The sequence below is a fragment of the Aphis gossypii genome, chromosome 3, assembly GCF_020184175.1.
Source record: "Aphis gossypii isolate Hap1 chromosome 3, ASM2018417v2, whole genome shotgun sequence".
In the NCBI taxonomy this organism is placed as follows: domain Eukaryota; kingdom Metazoa; phylum Arthropoda; class Insecta; order Hemiptera; family Aphididae; genus Aphis; species Aphis gossypii.
The window spans coordinates 30148762-30168321 of NC_065532.1; the positions used below are offsets into that span (position 1 = coordinate 30148762).

At 29.3% G+C, this 19560-nt stretch overlaps 1 protein-coding gene across 8 annotated transcripts in view; it reads right to left on the reverse strand.

Annotated features, from left to right (window-relative positions):
• Nucleotides 1-1188: 1188 nt before the first annotated feature.
• LOC114132815 (serine-aspartate repeat-containing protein F-like) overlaps nt 1189-19560 on the reverse strand; it is a 32829-nt gene continuing 14457 nt past the window's right edge. For 3 of the 8 annotated variants that reach the window (XM_050202672.1, XM_050202677.1, XM_050202678.1), the window contains 6 exons: nt 17218-17437; nt 12091-12283; nt 10406-10567; nt 5132-5266; nt 3978-4136; nt 1189-1423 (listed from right to left, as the gene is read on the reverse strand). In XM_050202672.1, coding sequence (XP_050058629.1) covers nt 3981-4136; nt 5132-5266; nt 10406-10567; nt 12091-12283; nt 17218-17437 — 866 coding nt within the window. In that variant the 3' untranslated portion in view covers nt 1189-1423; nt 3978-3980. Of the gene's footprint in view, nt 1424-3942; nt 4137-5131; nt 5267-10405; nt 10568-12090; nt 12284-17217; nt 17438-19560 lie in introns of all 8 variants that reach the window. The other 5 variants (XM_050202676.1, XM_050202673.1, XM_050202674.1 and 2 more) reach the window with 5 other exon arrangements.

Here is a 19560-nt window from a genome sequence, read left to right on the forward strand (position 1 = left end):
TCACCGCTAAATTATGTATAACTCAATATAATATTATATTAAAATTAGAGTAAATATCATATATATTAGACTACGTCACCGCCGCCTAATACGCGAATAATAATAATGTTTATAATAATAATAATGTTTTATGATAATTGACTCAGAAATAATAATCGTAGCGTTTGGAAAAAAAAAAATTGTATAAATAATATGAAATTTATTCGACCGTTGACGTGGCCACGTCAAAATATCTTATTCATAAAACTATTTTTATACGCGAACGATTCCAGTGTATTTTAATAATTATTTCAAAGCGTAATTAACGCCCGTTTTTTATTTATAAAATAAAACAACCGATACTCGCGTTCAAAGTAATTCGAGAAATCTATTACTTTTCTTATATACGGTATTATATCTCAAACGGATATTCGAGTAGCTACCCAATTATACGTTTTACAATCAGCTATATCTATACACTTTTGTACAGACACATTAAACTTATTTTCCGGGAGCATCATTTTAATACTTTGTTTATGTTTATTTTAAGAAGGTAAAAAATACCACTTTTTTTTAAAAAAAAAACATTTGAATAAAATATTAGCACCTACATTATTTCGTTTTTAATTATACATTGTATAATATATATATTGAGATTGAAATATTAATAATAATAGCAAAATAATAATAGTATCACTGAATCCGTATTATGTGCACGTACTTTTATATGCATAAGTAATTAGGTTAAATATAATCTAATAAACCGATGAAAAATGATAACAAAATAACGGGATTTTGATAAATTGGTTTTCCACCTGTTTTTTTTTTCAACTTAAAACTGGCACAGTGGCGTATATATACCGTATTATACCTATATATAGTACACTGCTGCTGCTGCTGCGTATTTATTTTTGACGTTATTAATATTAATATAATATATGTAATGAATACGTGGCGTATAAATGTATAATACAGGGGGGGTACATATAATATTATCAATTATCCACAATTCACGTTGTTATTATTCGTGTACGCATAATATAATTTGTGGCGAGTTTAATATTACGTATTTAATAAAGTGAAAACGTAATTTCATAAAAATGGCAAAATAAGTAAATAATATATGTAATTTAATTACATTGTATAGCTTAATGAAAATTCAACGGTAGGTATGCATTGAACTTTTAAATAAAATAAAAATACAACCAATAATATTTATAAGTGTAGAAAATAATTTATTCTACAAAATATTGTCGTACAGACTTGAAATACAATACATTATTATGTATTTTGATAAATAAATAAATTAATAAATTAATATCTATAAATGTATATAATATATATATATATAAATACATAAATATATTCATATCATAAATAAATTAATAAATAGTGAAAATATCTTAACACTTAATCAGCCATTGAGTACGGTTGAACTCCACTTCTGAAAAACAAAAAAAATAAAAAAATTACAATACATTTTCATTTTATGATTTTATCCTGATATTGTGCTATATCGTTTTATAGATCATTTTTTTTTTATCACACCTTAGTCTTTACAAGGTGTTAACGGTTTCCTAGTAAATAATAAAGCAATCATCTATTTCAGAGTGTATGTATAATATTGTTACGTCCCTTTTAAGTATGGATTTTATTCTCACGAATTTATTATTATCATCGTAATAGTAAAAAAATCTAAAAGTTTTTGTATTGAACGTCGACACCCGAAACGCTGTATATAAAAACCAACAAACCCGTATTTAAGAAGTACCCCTATATTATTTAAACTATATTTACGTACATATGTGTCGCATGCGGGAAAAAAGAGAAAAAATATTTTAGTTCAACGTAAACCGTCAAACCGACAATATAATTTTATTATATTATTATAATAATATCTTGTATGCTAATATTATGGAGTGACAACGGAAAATTGATAATATTAATTTATAATACTGACAGTGAAGAAAATACTTTAACTATAATCTTCGGATTAATTTAAATTAGAATTAAAACATATAGCTGTTTTAAGTATTTAATAAATTATGGTAAACATACGCGTTTTAAGAATATAATTTATAGTGAACAATTGCCGTATAAGGGTGAAAATATGATTGTATAGTCACTAATTCACTATATACACTACTCTCGGCAGCCGATGTTCATTATTTTATAATATACTATTGTGTTGTACTTATATTTCGGGAGCTACACGTGTGCCATAAACACGATTTTAAGGCGACTGCCTATCGGCATGACTATCGGTGGTTCATAATATTATATACAGAGATAATTACTTTGTCGAAGAACACTCATTATTTCAAAAACTACCTATCAATTGTTTGAAAATATTTTTTATCATTATTATTTTTTTTACTGTTTTAATTTCTCGAATAATAACGTACATTATATATTATTTTGTACGACTCTCTGCTTACTACGATTTAACTTACAATAATATTGTTGTACAAATAAATTCATATTAAATATAATTTTACTATTAATAATCAATATTATATTAATTGTATTATATATTATTATACAATATACATACTACTACTACTACTACTACTACTGCTACTACAACTACTACACTACTACTACATACATACGTAACTATATAAAATTTGATGCAATGATTCTTTTCTACTCTATAACTGTGTGTAATGGTTGGAAAATCGAGGTTGCGTAGTACATTTAAAATTGTGTTATCAGAGTATTTGATAATTTCACGTTAAATAATCAACTATATAAATACGTTCTGTCTTCTAGTGATCAACCTTATATAAATGACTTAGACCGCTGCGTTTTCCCGCCCTCTATAATCTTTATATGATGCTATAGCACAGTAATGCTATATACCTGAAACTCTTTTAAGAGGTCTGAGACTGTATATTTTAAAGGGCGCTAATACAATTTGTGACAAAACTCTATTGTCTTAACGTAAATGTTGTTATCGACGGTTTATTGGTTATGGCACATTCCTCTATAGATCTGATTAGTTTATTTTACCCTGCATAATACAACTTCCCAAAAACATTTCACAGCGCTTTTATTAAACATATTTATGTGCCATGATAAATATAACTAACATATTATATTATAATTTATTTATTGAACCGCAGAAGGCATTATAATATGTACCAGAATAATTACATTTTTTGTCATGTTTTCTGGGTTGTGCAATTAGTAACACTATTTCCTCAACGGTGCTTGATATACTTTATTATACGATATAGTGGCAATTTAAAAATAGTATTATTCAGAACTGGTGGATTAACTATTTATGTAGACATGTATAGTACATTTATAGGAAAATTGTGCTTTGAGTAAAAACTCAAATGTGTGTTAATGTTAATAGGTACACAAGTAATGTAAACTATAAATACAGTTATATAATAATGGGGTCTATACTGTGTACAAATATATGTTTAGAAATTATTGAATCTGAAAAATTCTGCTAAGTGTACCGACAATACAGTAAATAGAAACATACATAAAACTGTACCCTAAACTGTGGGGTACGTGACGATGATCACATTAAAAAGTTGCATTAATAGGTAATTGGTATTATAATACATATTGTAAATATTGTATAGTGAGACCTCCACTAACGAACATCTCCCAAGTCCCTATAGCAGACAGGTTTTTTTTAGTAGCGGGGACATTTTCATTACTTTTTTATTTTCAATAGGGAAGCCTCCGAATAGTGGACACATATTTTAATCTTAATCTAAAAATAACGACAAAACGTCGACAGAAAAATGCGCTCTTTTTCTAGTATAATAACGACTACGAATCCGTTCAAAAACAAATTATTATAATATTTACACTAAATTGTGTAAATTATATGCATTCCTTTTTTTTTTTTTTTATACGTTTTTTTTTCAATTTATAGGGTTGACCTTTTAAACTTATATAAAATATAATAATATATAATATATAATATAATCATCACAGTACCGTCGCGAAACACGTCGCGTGGTCGTACAACACACCTACTATGGTTTAGAGGCCGCGGATTTATTCGGGACCGGTTGCAACATGGACTTCGTGGCGTACGTCAGTTTCTGCGACACGAGGTGGGCGATCATGTTGGACCGTCTCCACACGTACTCCCTAGTCTTGTCGTGGTCGTCCTGGCTGTCAATCTGCAGCTAAAACCGTTAAGCATTAACGTTCGGCAAAAAACGTCTCGTTTGGGCCCCTAAAGACGCTATAATACTGACAAAGCACGCGCCCGCCAACCATTCACCGCATGCAAGAGTTATGGCCACTAGTTGCTTCCTCGACTACGGTTCTGTTGTTGTATTATTTACTATACCGCCGTTATTATTATATATTACGTTATTAACGTGGCAACGAAAAACTTGATATACGCTCACATATATTTTGGTCACGAAAATCTGCTGCACGATATCTCTGTACCATAATATTATAACTGGACTTGTGCACCGTAAAGTGTATGGAAAAAAAAAAAGTGATAATTCTCATTAAAATATTACATTTGTGTGCGCAAAGCCCTCTGATGATATGATAGCGTGCATCAGGTTTTATTTTCGTAAAAGGGGGTGCGTTAAAATTTTATTAATAATAATTAATTATAATAATATTATCTTTAATGATAACATCCAACAATGAATTTAAATTTTTTAGAAAGTAATTAATTATTCGATTTTGACGGGTTTTAAAATATGATGAGTTCTATTTAACACGCGCAGGTACCGTTAAATGTTAAAAAAACGTAATCGTTTCTGATATATGTATGTGTTTACTGTTTCCACTGCTTAATTATAAAAACGAAGATCTGATTGTCATTTCGTAAAACTATATAGCAGTGGGTCCGCGTTGCATGTTGCATAGTTAAATATTACTACGGGTTTTTAATATTATTGTGAACCGAGTCATATCGTAGAACGTTCATACACGAAATAAAACAATAAAATCCGTATTTTCTAGACACGCGCGTGGAAAAACCTTCAACGGTCAAATCCCGTCCCGCAAATAACTTGATATTGATTAGTGTGTGTAGCCCGTCACCGTAGTTAAATATAATATAGGTACTTATAATGTAATATTATTGAACATATAAATGACATTAATGGTGTTATGTTAAATTATTATTCGTCTGTCGGAAAATATTGTCGTGTACTTGTTTCGGTTGGTGGACGCGGATGGAGTGTAACGTGGCCGCGCCGCCGGTAAGCACTCGCAAGTTAAGTCGGCCGACCAGTTCGCCTGTGGTGGCTGTCGCCGATCTCAGCTCCTTTTTGGCACCTCGTCCAAACTATGACAACACAAGAAAAACCGAATTAATAAACTACTAAGACATTTCACGACGATACAATATTATAATAAATTATAATTATTTTAATACACTTTAATTTATTAATTGAAAAATCAGTAACTTCGGTTCATGACATTGTATTGAAATTATTTTAACGCAATATAATATGTGATTTAATGGTGGCTTTATTTTTATCAAAATTTCCACAAAAATAAGTAAAATGTCTAAAAGAGGATACCGATTTTTCAATCAATCGAAAAATTGTTCATCATAAAAGTTTAAAACCATAGCCGCATGATTACGTATTACGCTATATGTTATTATTAGTAGTTGATTGAATGTATAATATATATATATAACTATATAAATCGTACACACATTATAATAGGTATAGGGCTTGGAACAGAGCGGAGCACGCATGATTTACGTAGGCGACTATACATTTCGGATAATCTTATAACGCAATAAGTTCTTTTCTCTATTTGTCACTCACCTACTTTGAATGCTATTTTTAAGATTCATAGCTTTAGGTGCAGTGTTCTATATTTATACACTTTTCAGATTTAAAAATAATTAAGCATATTTTGTAGAAAAAACGAGTACCTAAGTATTTTTTTGTCAACTTGACGTGAATTTAAAATATTAAAATAACCCATCAAAAATATATATATTGAAAGTCACGATATTTTCAGCGACATTGTTCGCCAACTGTCAACCTGACATAAAATCCCATATTTTTCGGCTAATACACGAGTATATCAAACGCAAGATTATAATAATACAGCGTCGGCGCATTTATAAGAGTTAATAAAGCACTGTAACTGTATGAAAACCTAATTTAATGCTTCAACTATCGACGAAATTTGTATTTGAAGGAGGGGAAAAGAGGCAGAAGTCGCTCATTGTCGTGAAATCTACGATTTAAAAAAGCTAACTGAAAAACAGAGGGTTTCGATATGCTCGGCTTTTTCGTACAAATTGCAAAATTGCATCGGCCATGAGTTCTGCAGCATATATAATATTATGTAACTATGTAAGTAAACACAATATAACGCATTTACCTAATCCGACCTAGCTGTACTACAATAGTATGTATTTTCATATACTTACTTAAGTTGTAATAATTAAATACGTATAGCGAATATAGATAATAATAAATGAAATGCATTTATTGTACTATATTTACCATATAGTCACTATCATATTCAGATTGTGGTTAATATTATGTAATATATTATAATAAGAATAATTGTGTACAGAACGTTTTATTAGATCTCTTCAAAGAGACATAACAATAATATAAGCAGCTATAGTATAACGTAAATATATATGTAATAGGTACCTAGTAGGCATATATAATTTAATTATCTATCAAAATTTATGTAAATTCAAACGACGTTTGTAACAAAATTACTCTGTACGCGGAGTTCTGAGCTAATAGAAATTTAACATCATGGAACGGTTCGTTGTTTTGACGTGCACAATATTATATAAAACAAAACTTATTAGGTATTTATTCGTACAACGATGCTGCAGTACACATAATAATAAATATATTATGTATACAGTATACTGCACAAGTCCGGCGAGGTAAAACTCTAAAGAAATATAAAATATATGAATTTCTGATATTGCAGTAGCATCATAAGGTCTGTAACATAGCTCGTTAACGAAAACACGCACTTCGGTCGCTATGCGGTGGCGACGGCGGCGGTGGCGGTGCTAAGATTTATGATCTAAAAAGTATCAGACCTGAAACGCTTTATCCGGCGTATCACCCGCAACGCAATTTACACCAAAGCCGGCGCGCCGTAAAATTCTTGCGTTTTTTCTCCCTCAGGATTTTATTATTTTTTTTTTCCTTCCCAAATAATTCAGTTCATTTAGGCACACGTAGAACTTTTTAACCGAACCCTACACTCTTCCACGCGTATTATAATATAATATTAGTAACACATCAAGTATAATGTTACGATGTAAAATAAAGTGTTTTATAATACTGAAGTTCAAAAATCGGGTAACTATAGTTAAATATTGCGACACGCCGATTATCGCTTGTCAATAGGTATAAAAATTAATATCGCGGCATTCAGAAAATATGACGTATGATGTAACATCTGTTATAATTATGTCGAATTTTATAGACCATCAATTTTTTGTTTAACTTTGCTAAATATATTACCGGCTAACACTACATTATATATTATAATATACCTAACTTATAAAAATAAAATACTATACTTTTTAAAATATTAAAAACATATAATAATATAGGTTAAAATATTTTATTTATTAAAAAGCATGCGCTTTAAATAGTTTGTTTCGTTTTTAAAAACTTTTTTTTACTTTGTTTTCTTTTAACCAAAAAAAAAAAAAAATATATAGTTTTTTAATATTTCACAAAACCGTCTTAAATAATATTTTATACAGCCATTTTATAAGCAGTATAAAAAATAATAAAATTGGTTCTTAATTTCCTACCACTTTATTTTTAAAAAGAAAAAAACTTTTAAAAAGTAATAAGTATTATAGTTTGAAGTAAATAATAATATATTATTCTTATTTGCGCAATATTTCAATATAATAATACTAATATTATACTTTATTTATTTATAAAAAAAATACTATAAAGTAAGGATTTCCAGAGTGATTCACTATATGTGCAATATAGCGATTATTTCATAAGATTATATTTTGAAGTGTAGTTAGTGAATTGCTTCCTCTTTAAGTTAATCATGTAAACATACTTTTTTTATAGTGTATAAAAATGTATTTATTGTATTAGTTTGTAAATATCTTATTTAAATAAAAATAAAAAATAAAGATTATATTTTATGTAATTTAATTAGTCTTGTTAGTATGGAAACATCTTGAATAATAAAAATATTTGTAATAGTGTTACCCTTCTAATTGAGTATTTTATCGATAAACGAACTTTATATTTCAAATTATTATACCAACCAAAAATATAAATTATTTTAAATCATTCTAAAAGAAGATAATTTTCCAAATAATGTTTTGTCTACACAGATTACGAATGTTGGATTAATAATAAATTAATACAGAATTATCGTTCAAATATCAAAAGTCAATAACAATCAATATTATAATATGCTCTATTTATTTTCGTGGGTTTCTGTTCCTTTCTCTAAAAAAAAACTACTACTGGAAACACTAGATGAGGAGCGTCTCAAAACATTATTGTGCATCGAGAAGCATACATTTTCATTTCAATTATGTCCACATAAATGTGTCGTGTAATTATTTTTTATTTTTTTCATGCATAAATGGGAAGTGGGAACGTGTCCACTATGACAGTGGTGCAGAATAGCCATGATGAATTCTAACTCCATGTACGTAAAGCTCATTCAATATACATCACGCACGTATTACGGACACAGAGTACTGATAAATGAAAATGGATAATATTTTTATTGTTACGAAACTAAAAAAATATGCAAAACATGTCTGTAGCAGCCAGCACGCTTCGCCTCCGATATGTATTTTCGCATTTACTGATATATTAATAATTATTATTATTATTTAAATAATAGTGTGTAAAATTATTAAAAGTAACATAACTTTGGCACTTATGTAAATTTCAAATAATAAAATATTTTTTTAAATGACATTCGTAAAAGAGAAAAAATCGTTAAAAAAGTGTAGAACAGAAATAAAAAAAAATTAATTTAAAATGCCAAATATGCGGCGTATTTCATAGAATAGTATACATTTTTTTTCTAACCACATGTGAATTTATTGAATGCTAAACAAAAAACACCCGTCAATGGAGGAAAAAATAATCAAACTACGGCGAAATCGATTGACACGTGATTGATATTTATTTTGAACATTTAAGTAGCCTATTCTGTTCTTTTGCCTTTACATATAGACCGTATTTAAATATAGTACTTGCATATTATGCACATACACATTTACGGTTGCTTGAGTTTAGAATCGAAGTTTGAAATAATGTTATTGGACCGGAAAATTGGAAAAAATAAAATCAAAGTCGTAATTCAATTGTGTTTATATTTTAATTATATTGCCAAAACGTGAAGTCGATATAGTAACAATAAAGGCACTGATTATTATTTATGACTGATACGATAGCTATACACTTAATAGTATTACGATGATCTGAATATCATTATAAATTCTATGGATGTATCATTCTCTTGAAAATTCACAATATACTTTACTAGTAAGTACACGTGAATCCGCGGTTATTAAAGATTTACCTATCTACGTACTTATATGAAATAAACATAGTATTAAAGTTATTTTCATCGCATTCAAGAGGAAAACTCAGTGCATAAATAATATCAATTTGGTGTTAATTTTTCTTTTTGTTGTTGTGGGAGGTAGGAGATTTAAAAATCTTACCTATTGTATAGTAGAAGAGTTGATGACGCTCTCTAACCCCTTAAATAATTTAGGTACCATTAATAAATCTATATATTATTATGTAATAATGTAACCAAATAGGCAAGTCTTTGAAGCTTTGTAGGATATATGTAAAATAATGTATTAAGTTAGTATCTACTATTCCTTTTATAAAGTATATAACTTAAAATGTATCTAATATATATATATATAATATATTATATATACGTGTAAGTTTGTATTAACTAGTTAAAAAGTCAATTTTTTTATGCTTTTAAACTCGACTAGTTAAGTAGGTAAGTTAATTATCTAATGAACTCAGTAGCTTAATTAGATTAATTGTCCGTTGTAATTACTTAGCTTATTTTAAATTTTAAGTTAAAGTTAATATAATATTTTTTTATTTAATCGCACTGTAGACGAAACAAAACTATATTTTTTAACAAAAGTAGTAATAAATAAATAATTTTTGATCCGATAATTAAGTAGTCCCATAATTATTGTAATTGCTTCTATATCGTTAAGCATTGGCAATATATTTCCCCCCACTAAATAATGATTAACGCTACCTTTGTTACTCCCCTTGCCACCCACTCCATATTACTTATATGACTAAAACCGCGCGTTGATTACAAATCTATACAGCTAACGAATAGTCACGGTATCCGGTAAACATTGTATGACATTATTTATTAATAATTATAACAATAATTTACTGCGGGTTGTATTGGAAACGATAATAACAGAACTTACCTCTTTTTCGACTTTCAACGTTAGAGGGCCAACCAAAAATTTGGTCTTTACTGTCGTGTGAGTATTCATCACGTTCACGGTAACGTCTCCGTCCCGGCGCAGACTGCTCAGTCCGTACATGGTGGCTCTGGCTCTGGGTGGACTATGGGGCTTGGCAGCGGGCTAAAATCAGACAATAATAATGATATTACGAGTAATCGATCATAATGTGTTTTACCGTAAAATATAATAATATAAGGGTGTGATTTTAATGCACTAGGTAAGTATTATTTTTCTAGTGGTATAATTATCCGACGATTGTTACGTATTAACAAATCTATTTAATTTTTTTTTTTGATTAAATAACCAAATTATATTTTGCATTTTTCGGTTTTTAATGACGTTTGAATCTTGATATGATTTAAACGTAAGTTCAAATGTAATACATTTTATTTCAAGATTAATGGAATTTTATACAAAATATTCTTGTATTATAATACTTAAAATCAATGTATTTACTTTACTAAATAATTAAAATAACTTATTTCTATAAAAATATAACGCATTTTATAATATTTAGAGATTTTATACACATATCTACTATTTTTTTTTTAAGTTTATAGTGCATTTTATTAATTTACTAGGTATTTAAAATGTTTATCATTTTCTTAGTTTTTTTAGGCCATCAATTGCTCAGTCCTAACTATAAAATATAATAACAATTTAATTTGTTGGGATTGGAGGAATGTAAGGTACCATAATATTAGTAAGTGCATAATATATGACTATAATAATATACCATACAATATTAGCGGTAAAGGACTATCTCCGCCTTTATATGTTGCGTATATTTGCAATACAAACGACCATACATCGACTTCTATACAACTCGTCTTTTATGTATTGTTATATTATACATACGATTACATGAATATAATATTATCATACTTTACTGCGATTCCACTATAATAACGTGTGGTTCTTGAATCGTTGGTCGGCAATTTTTATTTTGAATCCAAGAAATTAAATTTAACGGAATCGATTAATTTATTTTTCTTTTAATAACACCATAATTTGTCTTAAAACGATTATTGTATAGCTGCAAATTTTAGAGTGTTGTTTTATAAGTGTTGCGATTATATTATTATTATATTTTACACCGTAAAACAGTGTATAGTACGTAATAAATAAAACGTATACAATGTATAAGCTATCTGAAAGGTATTTTTATGAACTTTGATACTATACATCTATATACAACGTGTTTACATGCACACGTAATAATTTTTTATATTAAACAAGTAATAAATAAAACGATTTGTGTTATACATTTTTCGAATACAAGTAAAAATATTTTCAACGAGTACCTATAAACAGTGTTTGTATTTTTAATAGTGGCTTATAAAATACAGTAATAAGGAAACTGCACAGAGCTCTGTTCTGGACTCTACGTAATTTATCATAAAAATGTGGTTCGTCGTAAAATTATAATTTTACCTAAATTAACCTTTAAGATTTTAAAGGGTGGTGGTTGGCCCATATCTGAGTAATGTCGTATACAGGTTTATATACGAAAGGCGGTTCGAACTTCATCTACCCAATTCTAAATATGCTCTATATACTTGTTAGGGGTTATGATGATAAGGATGAGGGCTGACACGGGTCGATAAAATTCTCACTTATCTAACATCTAGATGAATACATACCTTGTTTTTGGTGACTTTTGGTTTGTTGTTTTGCGCCTTTGACGTTCTATGGTGGTGTTTGTGGTGCTTGCGCTGTGAACGAGCAGATGTGCCGTTTACTGCAGTCGGATGTTGTGACACAGTGGCCGCCGACTTTTCAGTCACCGGAGCTGCTGTTACAGTGCCATTTTTCGACACTTCCGTCTGCTGAACGCTTAAAAAATAAATAAAATATGATTTAAAATTATGGACGTACGCAGTATTTATTTATTCATAACTGTACAGGAAGAAGACCAAAAAAATAAAAACATGCTCATATTATATCAATACAGTAAACGATATAACTTGTTTGACTATAATAGTATAAGAATTTAAATTAAAACGAAAATTATGCTTAAACAATAAAATAAGCATCAAACGGTGTTTTCATTTTGTAGTCGTAAAAGACGTGATAAATAATATAGTTAATAGAGAAAAAGGGAATATAGAATGCAACATTGTAATGGATTATCCCTCTAAGCGATTGGAAAGTCTAAAATTAATTTAGGATAGCAGTAAGGAAAATTAATATCGACTCAATATGTACATAGTCTTGATCATAATTTGAAAATAAAATAAAATCTAAAACCTCTGCTAGAACCATTAGTCGAAGGCACTTTCACTGTTAATCAAATAGTTTAAGGGTATTATTGGAACTGATGACCGAGTAAATGATAATTTCTATTATTTGCTTACATTTAAAACGATACTATGAGAATCATTTCAAGAAACGAATTAGTCTAGATGGTTATGAACGAGTACAACATCGCTAAGTAATGTAATATTATAATGTAAATAGACGCTGTAGAATATCTACACTTGCGCAATCAATATTTAATTGCGTATTTACAGTAGGTTTGAACTCGCTGATTGCAATGACAACGAACGCCAAACAGTAAAATGCTAAGTATATAGAAGGAGTTCGCTTAAAATATATATTTTGCGATTTTACTTTATTAATTTTTTTTTTTTCTAAAAACAAAAGAGAAAAACAAATAAAAATCATAGTGATAATAATAATAGTGAAACACCGTCAAATGAAAAACGTAACGAAAAAAACAAAACGTATCCTCGTTTCCATTAAAAGCAAAAAGTTACGCTTGAATTATCGTGCGTTTGGGCTGGTGAAATTGATATTGTTTTCGTATCGTCGAAAAATAATATTGCCAACGAGCTTTAATGTACGAAACTATTGTGCTGTAAAGTAATAAACCCTTTCGTACGGACGAACTTTTTGTTTTTTTTTTCCGGATATTATAAAACGCCGAAAAACGTCAAACGCAGAAGATATTATTTAATCCGACCTGACGATATCGTTATTATTTAGTTTTTACACTGTCCAATTTCAAAAACAAACTACCCACGCACAATATTTATATATATATATTTAACAGTCGAAGGATCTTTGTGTTGTTCCCTATGGCAAATAAACAATATACACGCGCCTATATATACATATATAGTAAGTATTTAATGTTGCTGTCAGTTGTGGTTACGCGCCCTCCACGTCTCGATATATTTGGCCGGCGTCTAATACGGTTTTTGAATAAATGCGTACCAGCCTGCAGGTTGTAGATTTGCACCGCCGCGCGCCGTCCCGATAGACCGTATATATATAATAATATATAATACGCGGCAGTGGCAGCAGGTGGTAACACAATTATATGATATAATATACATATATTTATCCGCGGAGTTATAAATTATTCACGATAAAATCAATCCCTCGAGTTTTCCAAGAAGTGACTCGAAAATGCACGGTGAGGTATAGTATTAGCCGAGGAATGTGCGTTAGTAGGTATATATGCGAATAAGAAAAAAAGAATTTCCGTGTAGTATATAATATAGTCTTATTTCCCGCGTTTCCGGTTGCTGGTGAAAATGTTACACATTACGATTTATTAACATTTTAAATTGGTGTGTGTGATTTAAATTTCATATAATATTTGTAGATATATATATATATATCAGTACATATCGCTGATGAATACGGTCTGCAGTCGGCGTGAAATTGTCTAAACCCAACATCGCGCTGCAGTGTCAAAGATAATATAATGAGTACCTCGGTGTATCTATTATATAACTACGCGTGTCCCAATTTTCAGACACAAAGTGATATGTGTGTCGCGTGAAAACTAAAGTGATGTGCTTACGAGTTGTGTCCTAAATCAACGAATTGAGTCCATCGGCGTTAAATTATACATATATAATAGTAACATGTGTTTGACAACTGAATTTGTGACTACTAGAGTTGTATTTCAAACAGAAAACAAAGTAATGATTGTCCACAATAAATTACGTTTAATTAATAACACATAATTATACTAGAATTATACTCACTAAACTTTTAAGCCCATTTCTAAAAATTGGAATTTTATTGTAGTCGTTTCTGTGTCTTCAATAAATGGAGAAGATATAATATAATAAATCAAAATTATAAAATTATATAAATAAAAACATCATGGTTTTTGGATAGAAAAAAAAAATTGGAGGCAACTCGTCGTCAATATTTAAATTTCAAATACAATGATGATTATAGTTATAGTTAATTGTGTTGAAAATTGTAGTTAAAAAATAAAAATTATCGGATCCAACAAGGTTCATGTCGATGTAATATTGTAATTATACACACAGACGATATAGCCGATATAGGTAAGTAGGTATGCAATTAAGGTACAAGCGATGAAACTATAAATAAATCATAATTTATATAAATATTCATTATTCATATTACCTACTAATAAAGATAAAGTACATTGTATTGAACAAATTTTAAAACGTTTTTTGTTTTCAGCTATTACTTATGTAAACTGAATTTTAGACAGTTAAAATAAAAAACCGAGAAAAAGTGGTGTTTTTTCAAAACTATTTATGTATCAAGTAGGTCTGCTCTAATAATATTATAATAGTGAGTTGTGCATATTTTTGATTTGTTCGGGTCTATATCGATAATATACGTTAGTGGTTTTGTTATATTTAAATGAAATGGCACAATCGATGTTTACGCAGTATAGTTACTTTGGGATAAATTCACTGGTGCAAAAAGGGAACAATCGAATTGGCTCTTGCCCCCCGATACCGGGGAAATTAAAAAACCTTCTTTTAATCCAAAAATTTGGTACTTTTTTCACGTCCAAATATGGATTATATGTAAACTGGAAAATCCTTTATATAATTTCACGCGACCGTTTAATGTATTTATTTTTTTCAACAGTGGCGGATACTATATATATGTACATTATACAGTCTCCAAAGCACAATTGTGCAGTGCTCTCGGTTATGGAGGAGAAGGGTGCGCCTACAACTGTAGCTGAAGTGTGTGTATTCGGAAATCGTATATAAATATAATATTATTATTGTATTTTAGGCCTTCGCGCAGTTGAAAACGGCGTATTGTTATTTGAATAAACGTTCGCGACGCGGATTTGTCGTGACGTTTCGATTGTTGTACACAGAATTCGCTTTACTACTGTATTGTGTGAGCACTTGGTAATAGATTTTCTGGGACGTTTACTACATGTATTTATATGCACTTTTAAGCACGCTCTTAAACTTGCGACAATACACTACAATAGTACAATGTCGTATAAAAACGAATTAGATACGCGCGTTTTAAACACTGCATTACTATCATCATTGTTGTGTATGTGTAATGCTACTTCTGTCGTAAAACGAATTTGTGCGCGTACACGGTACACGACGTGTCATCAACAGATCATAAACGACTGTGTGAAACTGAAATTAAAATTCAAAAGCAATCATTTCAATATAAATAAATCGCGAGCATTAAATACTCGAACAATTAATAATAATAATTGTTACTTATAAAATATTATTGATTGTTGAATACTTAAAGACTGACGATAATACCAAAACAAATATCGATGAGGGATCGAAGTGTCGACGGAAAAATGGTCAACATAGCTGGTAGGTATATGTCTACATTAGCTTTAATAAGTTTTTGATATGCTTTCAGACAAGATTTTAAAATATGAGTAATATCATTGGAAACTAAAATATTATAATATTTTCGTTGTCTTAACTTAATCACAAATATCGTTTTAAAAAATATTTATCATTACATTTAAATCAGTTATTTTTGATATTTTAGGGTTTAATTCAACAACATACTCAACGAACTTGAGCAATTCTATATATTAATCCAGTATCCTGATTCATATAATATACAAAAATCGGGAAGATGTCATTTAAGGACTATAATTTGAAGGAATGACAGTAATTAAGTTCAAGATACATTAATAGTTAAATATTAAATAAAAGTCTATTGCTATTACCAACTATGGAGAAATGACAATATGCTATATGCGAATGCAAAATAAATTTGCTCAAAAATACGTCTAATACCTACGACATACATTCTACAATAATAATCATTTCTATAATTAATATAAATCATTTATAATTTTGATATTAAGTTCAAATAGTTATTTAAAAATATTATCTATTTTAGTGTCATGACAATTTTAGCTCTTTGTAGGGAATTTGTATTGTACTTATACAATATTATTTTTATCACGATTGGTATTGTTTTTATTCGGTAATATTATTGTACACCCATTAATAATTGCAGACATCCATCAATGAACTATTCAAATATAGCAGTATTAAAATAATTGAATAATAATAATCAGTAGTGTTTTATTGTTGTCTTTGGGGTATACGGCGTATGTTTATTTACTTCTCTAGTTTCTCCACAATCTTAATAATATTACTACCCATTTGAAAAATATTTAACATAAGTATTATAAACACTTATACTCTTAGAAATAATAACGTGTACAAGTTGTAAAACATATTTCTTAATATCTGCAGATAATTCAAATTAGTATTGTAATCTTGTAAAAGTCATCTGCACAAAAATTTTTTTCACTTTATGATGATAAGGTTTTTACCATTGCCACATACCTATGTAAATAAGGCGTATATATACGGTTTTATTTTAGCAATACAATATTGATGATAATCAACTTTTCGACTAGCATGTAAATCATATTATTATATATACGACATACCTATTAATTTGTGTTCTAAAATAGTTTATAGAATACAACCATGCATTTTATTTAATACTTAGACTAGATATGTTACCTTTCCCTGGATTCCACTTTGGGTTTGGTTTTTGGTTTTTGAGAGGTGGTACCCTTCTTCTTATGGTCGGTGGTCTGTGTGGGTGTTTGCAGGCGTACGTTGACCGGGTCGTAGTTCTTCCTCAACACCTTGTTGATCCGGCCCAGTATGTTGTCTACGAACCTGTTATACTTGGCCACGTACGAGGACGGCAAGGTCACTGGGCTGCTAGCCATCGCACCTGAAGACGGACCAAATCGTTAATAAATAAAAAAATTCTTACCGTTAAATTTACGCCCATTATCAAACCGCGGTGCTTCCGCCATTCGCACAAAGTGTACAGGAATATTCGTTTTGGTGACGAGAGTATAGTTTTTTTTTTCAAAAGTTTGCCGACTCTCGATCAACCCCCCCCCCACACTAAATTCATTACGAAAACATTTAATTTGATACTAAGTAATACTAAATAAATTATGCACCTACGTGTAACTAATAATGTAGAAAAAATAAAGCCCTCCCCCTATTTCGTTAACTAGGGTATTTTTGTCATATTATTAATTAACTGATCTCACACGAATTAAATAATGTTACTAGATTTATTCTGTATTAATCTTCGTTAAATGAAAATTACACATATTTTTACAGTAATTTAAGTGATTTTATCAAATATAAAATACAGATATAAAATTATATAAAATTATTATGACTATTATAGAGTATGTACTATGTATGCTAAGTTTCAAAAAAAAAAAAAATCCTATCTAGAAATAACGTTTTCTACTTTTACCCTTTTTACATCATTTAACTCCCTTAGGGGATGGATTTTGGAAACCATTTTCTTAGTAGGTCTTTACATCATAAGACGGAACTGCTGATCAAATTTCTTATTCATAGCTTCAACGGATCGATCTAGGCGATGATGAATCAGTGATATCATGTTATTATATATGTATAATAATATATATTATATATATGTAATATGTATAGATGATGGAAATATCTTACAATAATGACGTCGATAATGATAATGAATAATGAGGAATGATAATCTACGTGAAAATATTTAGAAAAACAGACAGGTTCTTTGTCGCACGCGATTTATAATACTCAATAATATCAAGGATTAAGCGCTCATCGAGTAGTAAACCTCGGTCGATCGTTTTATCGTCAAACCAATGACTACACCTCGAAAAAGATATAAAATATATTTTAGTCTTATATATGGAAAGACTTTGGAATTTTAGGTTGAAAAATACTAAGATTTAGACATCCGGAAAAAACATTAAAAAAATAATGTGAGTTTAATTAGCCACGTAAAAATCGAGACTTGAATCTAAACGAAATAATTTTGAGAAAACTTATTCGATTACGGTTTAAAACGCAGATCTCAGTGTGAAATTCATATTCATTACTTAAGCTCCTTCCTTTCCTTTACAATATATATCAAAGTAAAACTCAGGACTTGATTATACGTGTCTGCGCTTCGTGGCATAGACGGATACTTGTAACAAGTATGATGTAAAAAAAAAAGGCTTATTAATGTTATGGCAGCCACGCAACGGCACGACGGCGGTCGTTAATCTATAGGGATTTATAGTTCGTTGGTATAATGAGACGACAGTGTATTTTCACACTCGAAATTCGGTGGATAATTCATTGAATACCTACGAAAACCGATTCTTATGGTCTTGTAAAAACCGCACTTGATGACTGACAAAAATAAACGTCTACTAGTGAAATTACCTATTACTTCAACGCATCGCTTACTACACTATTTTCGATCTCTATAAACTGAGTAATAATAATATTATACTACTATAAAACACTTTTCAAACACCACCATGCTCGGAAGAGCATTCGATGAAAATTAAAAAAAGATAAAAGAAAAGAAAAAACCGTCACTTTAAAGCCAATATTTTAAACATTGGCAAGTATACACGTAAAGACGAGACGGTAATACAATATATTATAATATAATAATGGTAAAAATATTAAATAATGACGTCCAACGATGATAAATGCATTCGCAGCACGTCGCGTCGTCGTTGTCTGTACGGTAAATTAGTCTATTGATTGAGTGAGTGCACGCGCTTTCGATGTTTAGGCTGTCGTGAATCGTATAATATAGGGTGAATCTTTTTATAGTAAATATTACGTATAAAATCGTTAACGTTTTTGAAAATATATTTTTTTTTATTCATATAATTTAACGATGTTACAGGACAAAATGTTTGATTTATTTTATACGTGTAAAACATTTTTATCTCTGCAGTTATTATTTTAAAGTTTTTACGATTATTTCATAAACTGTTAATTGCATATTCCTATAACCAGAATAATTTTCTTAGAACTCAGATGTATAAA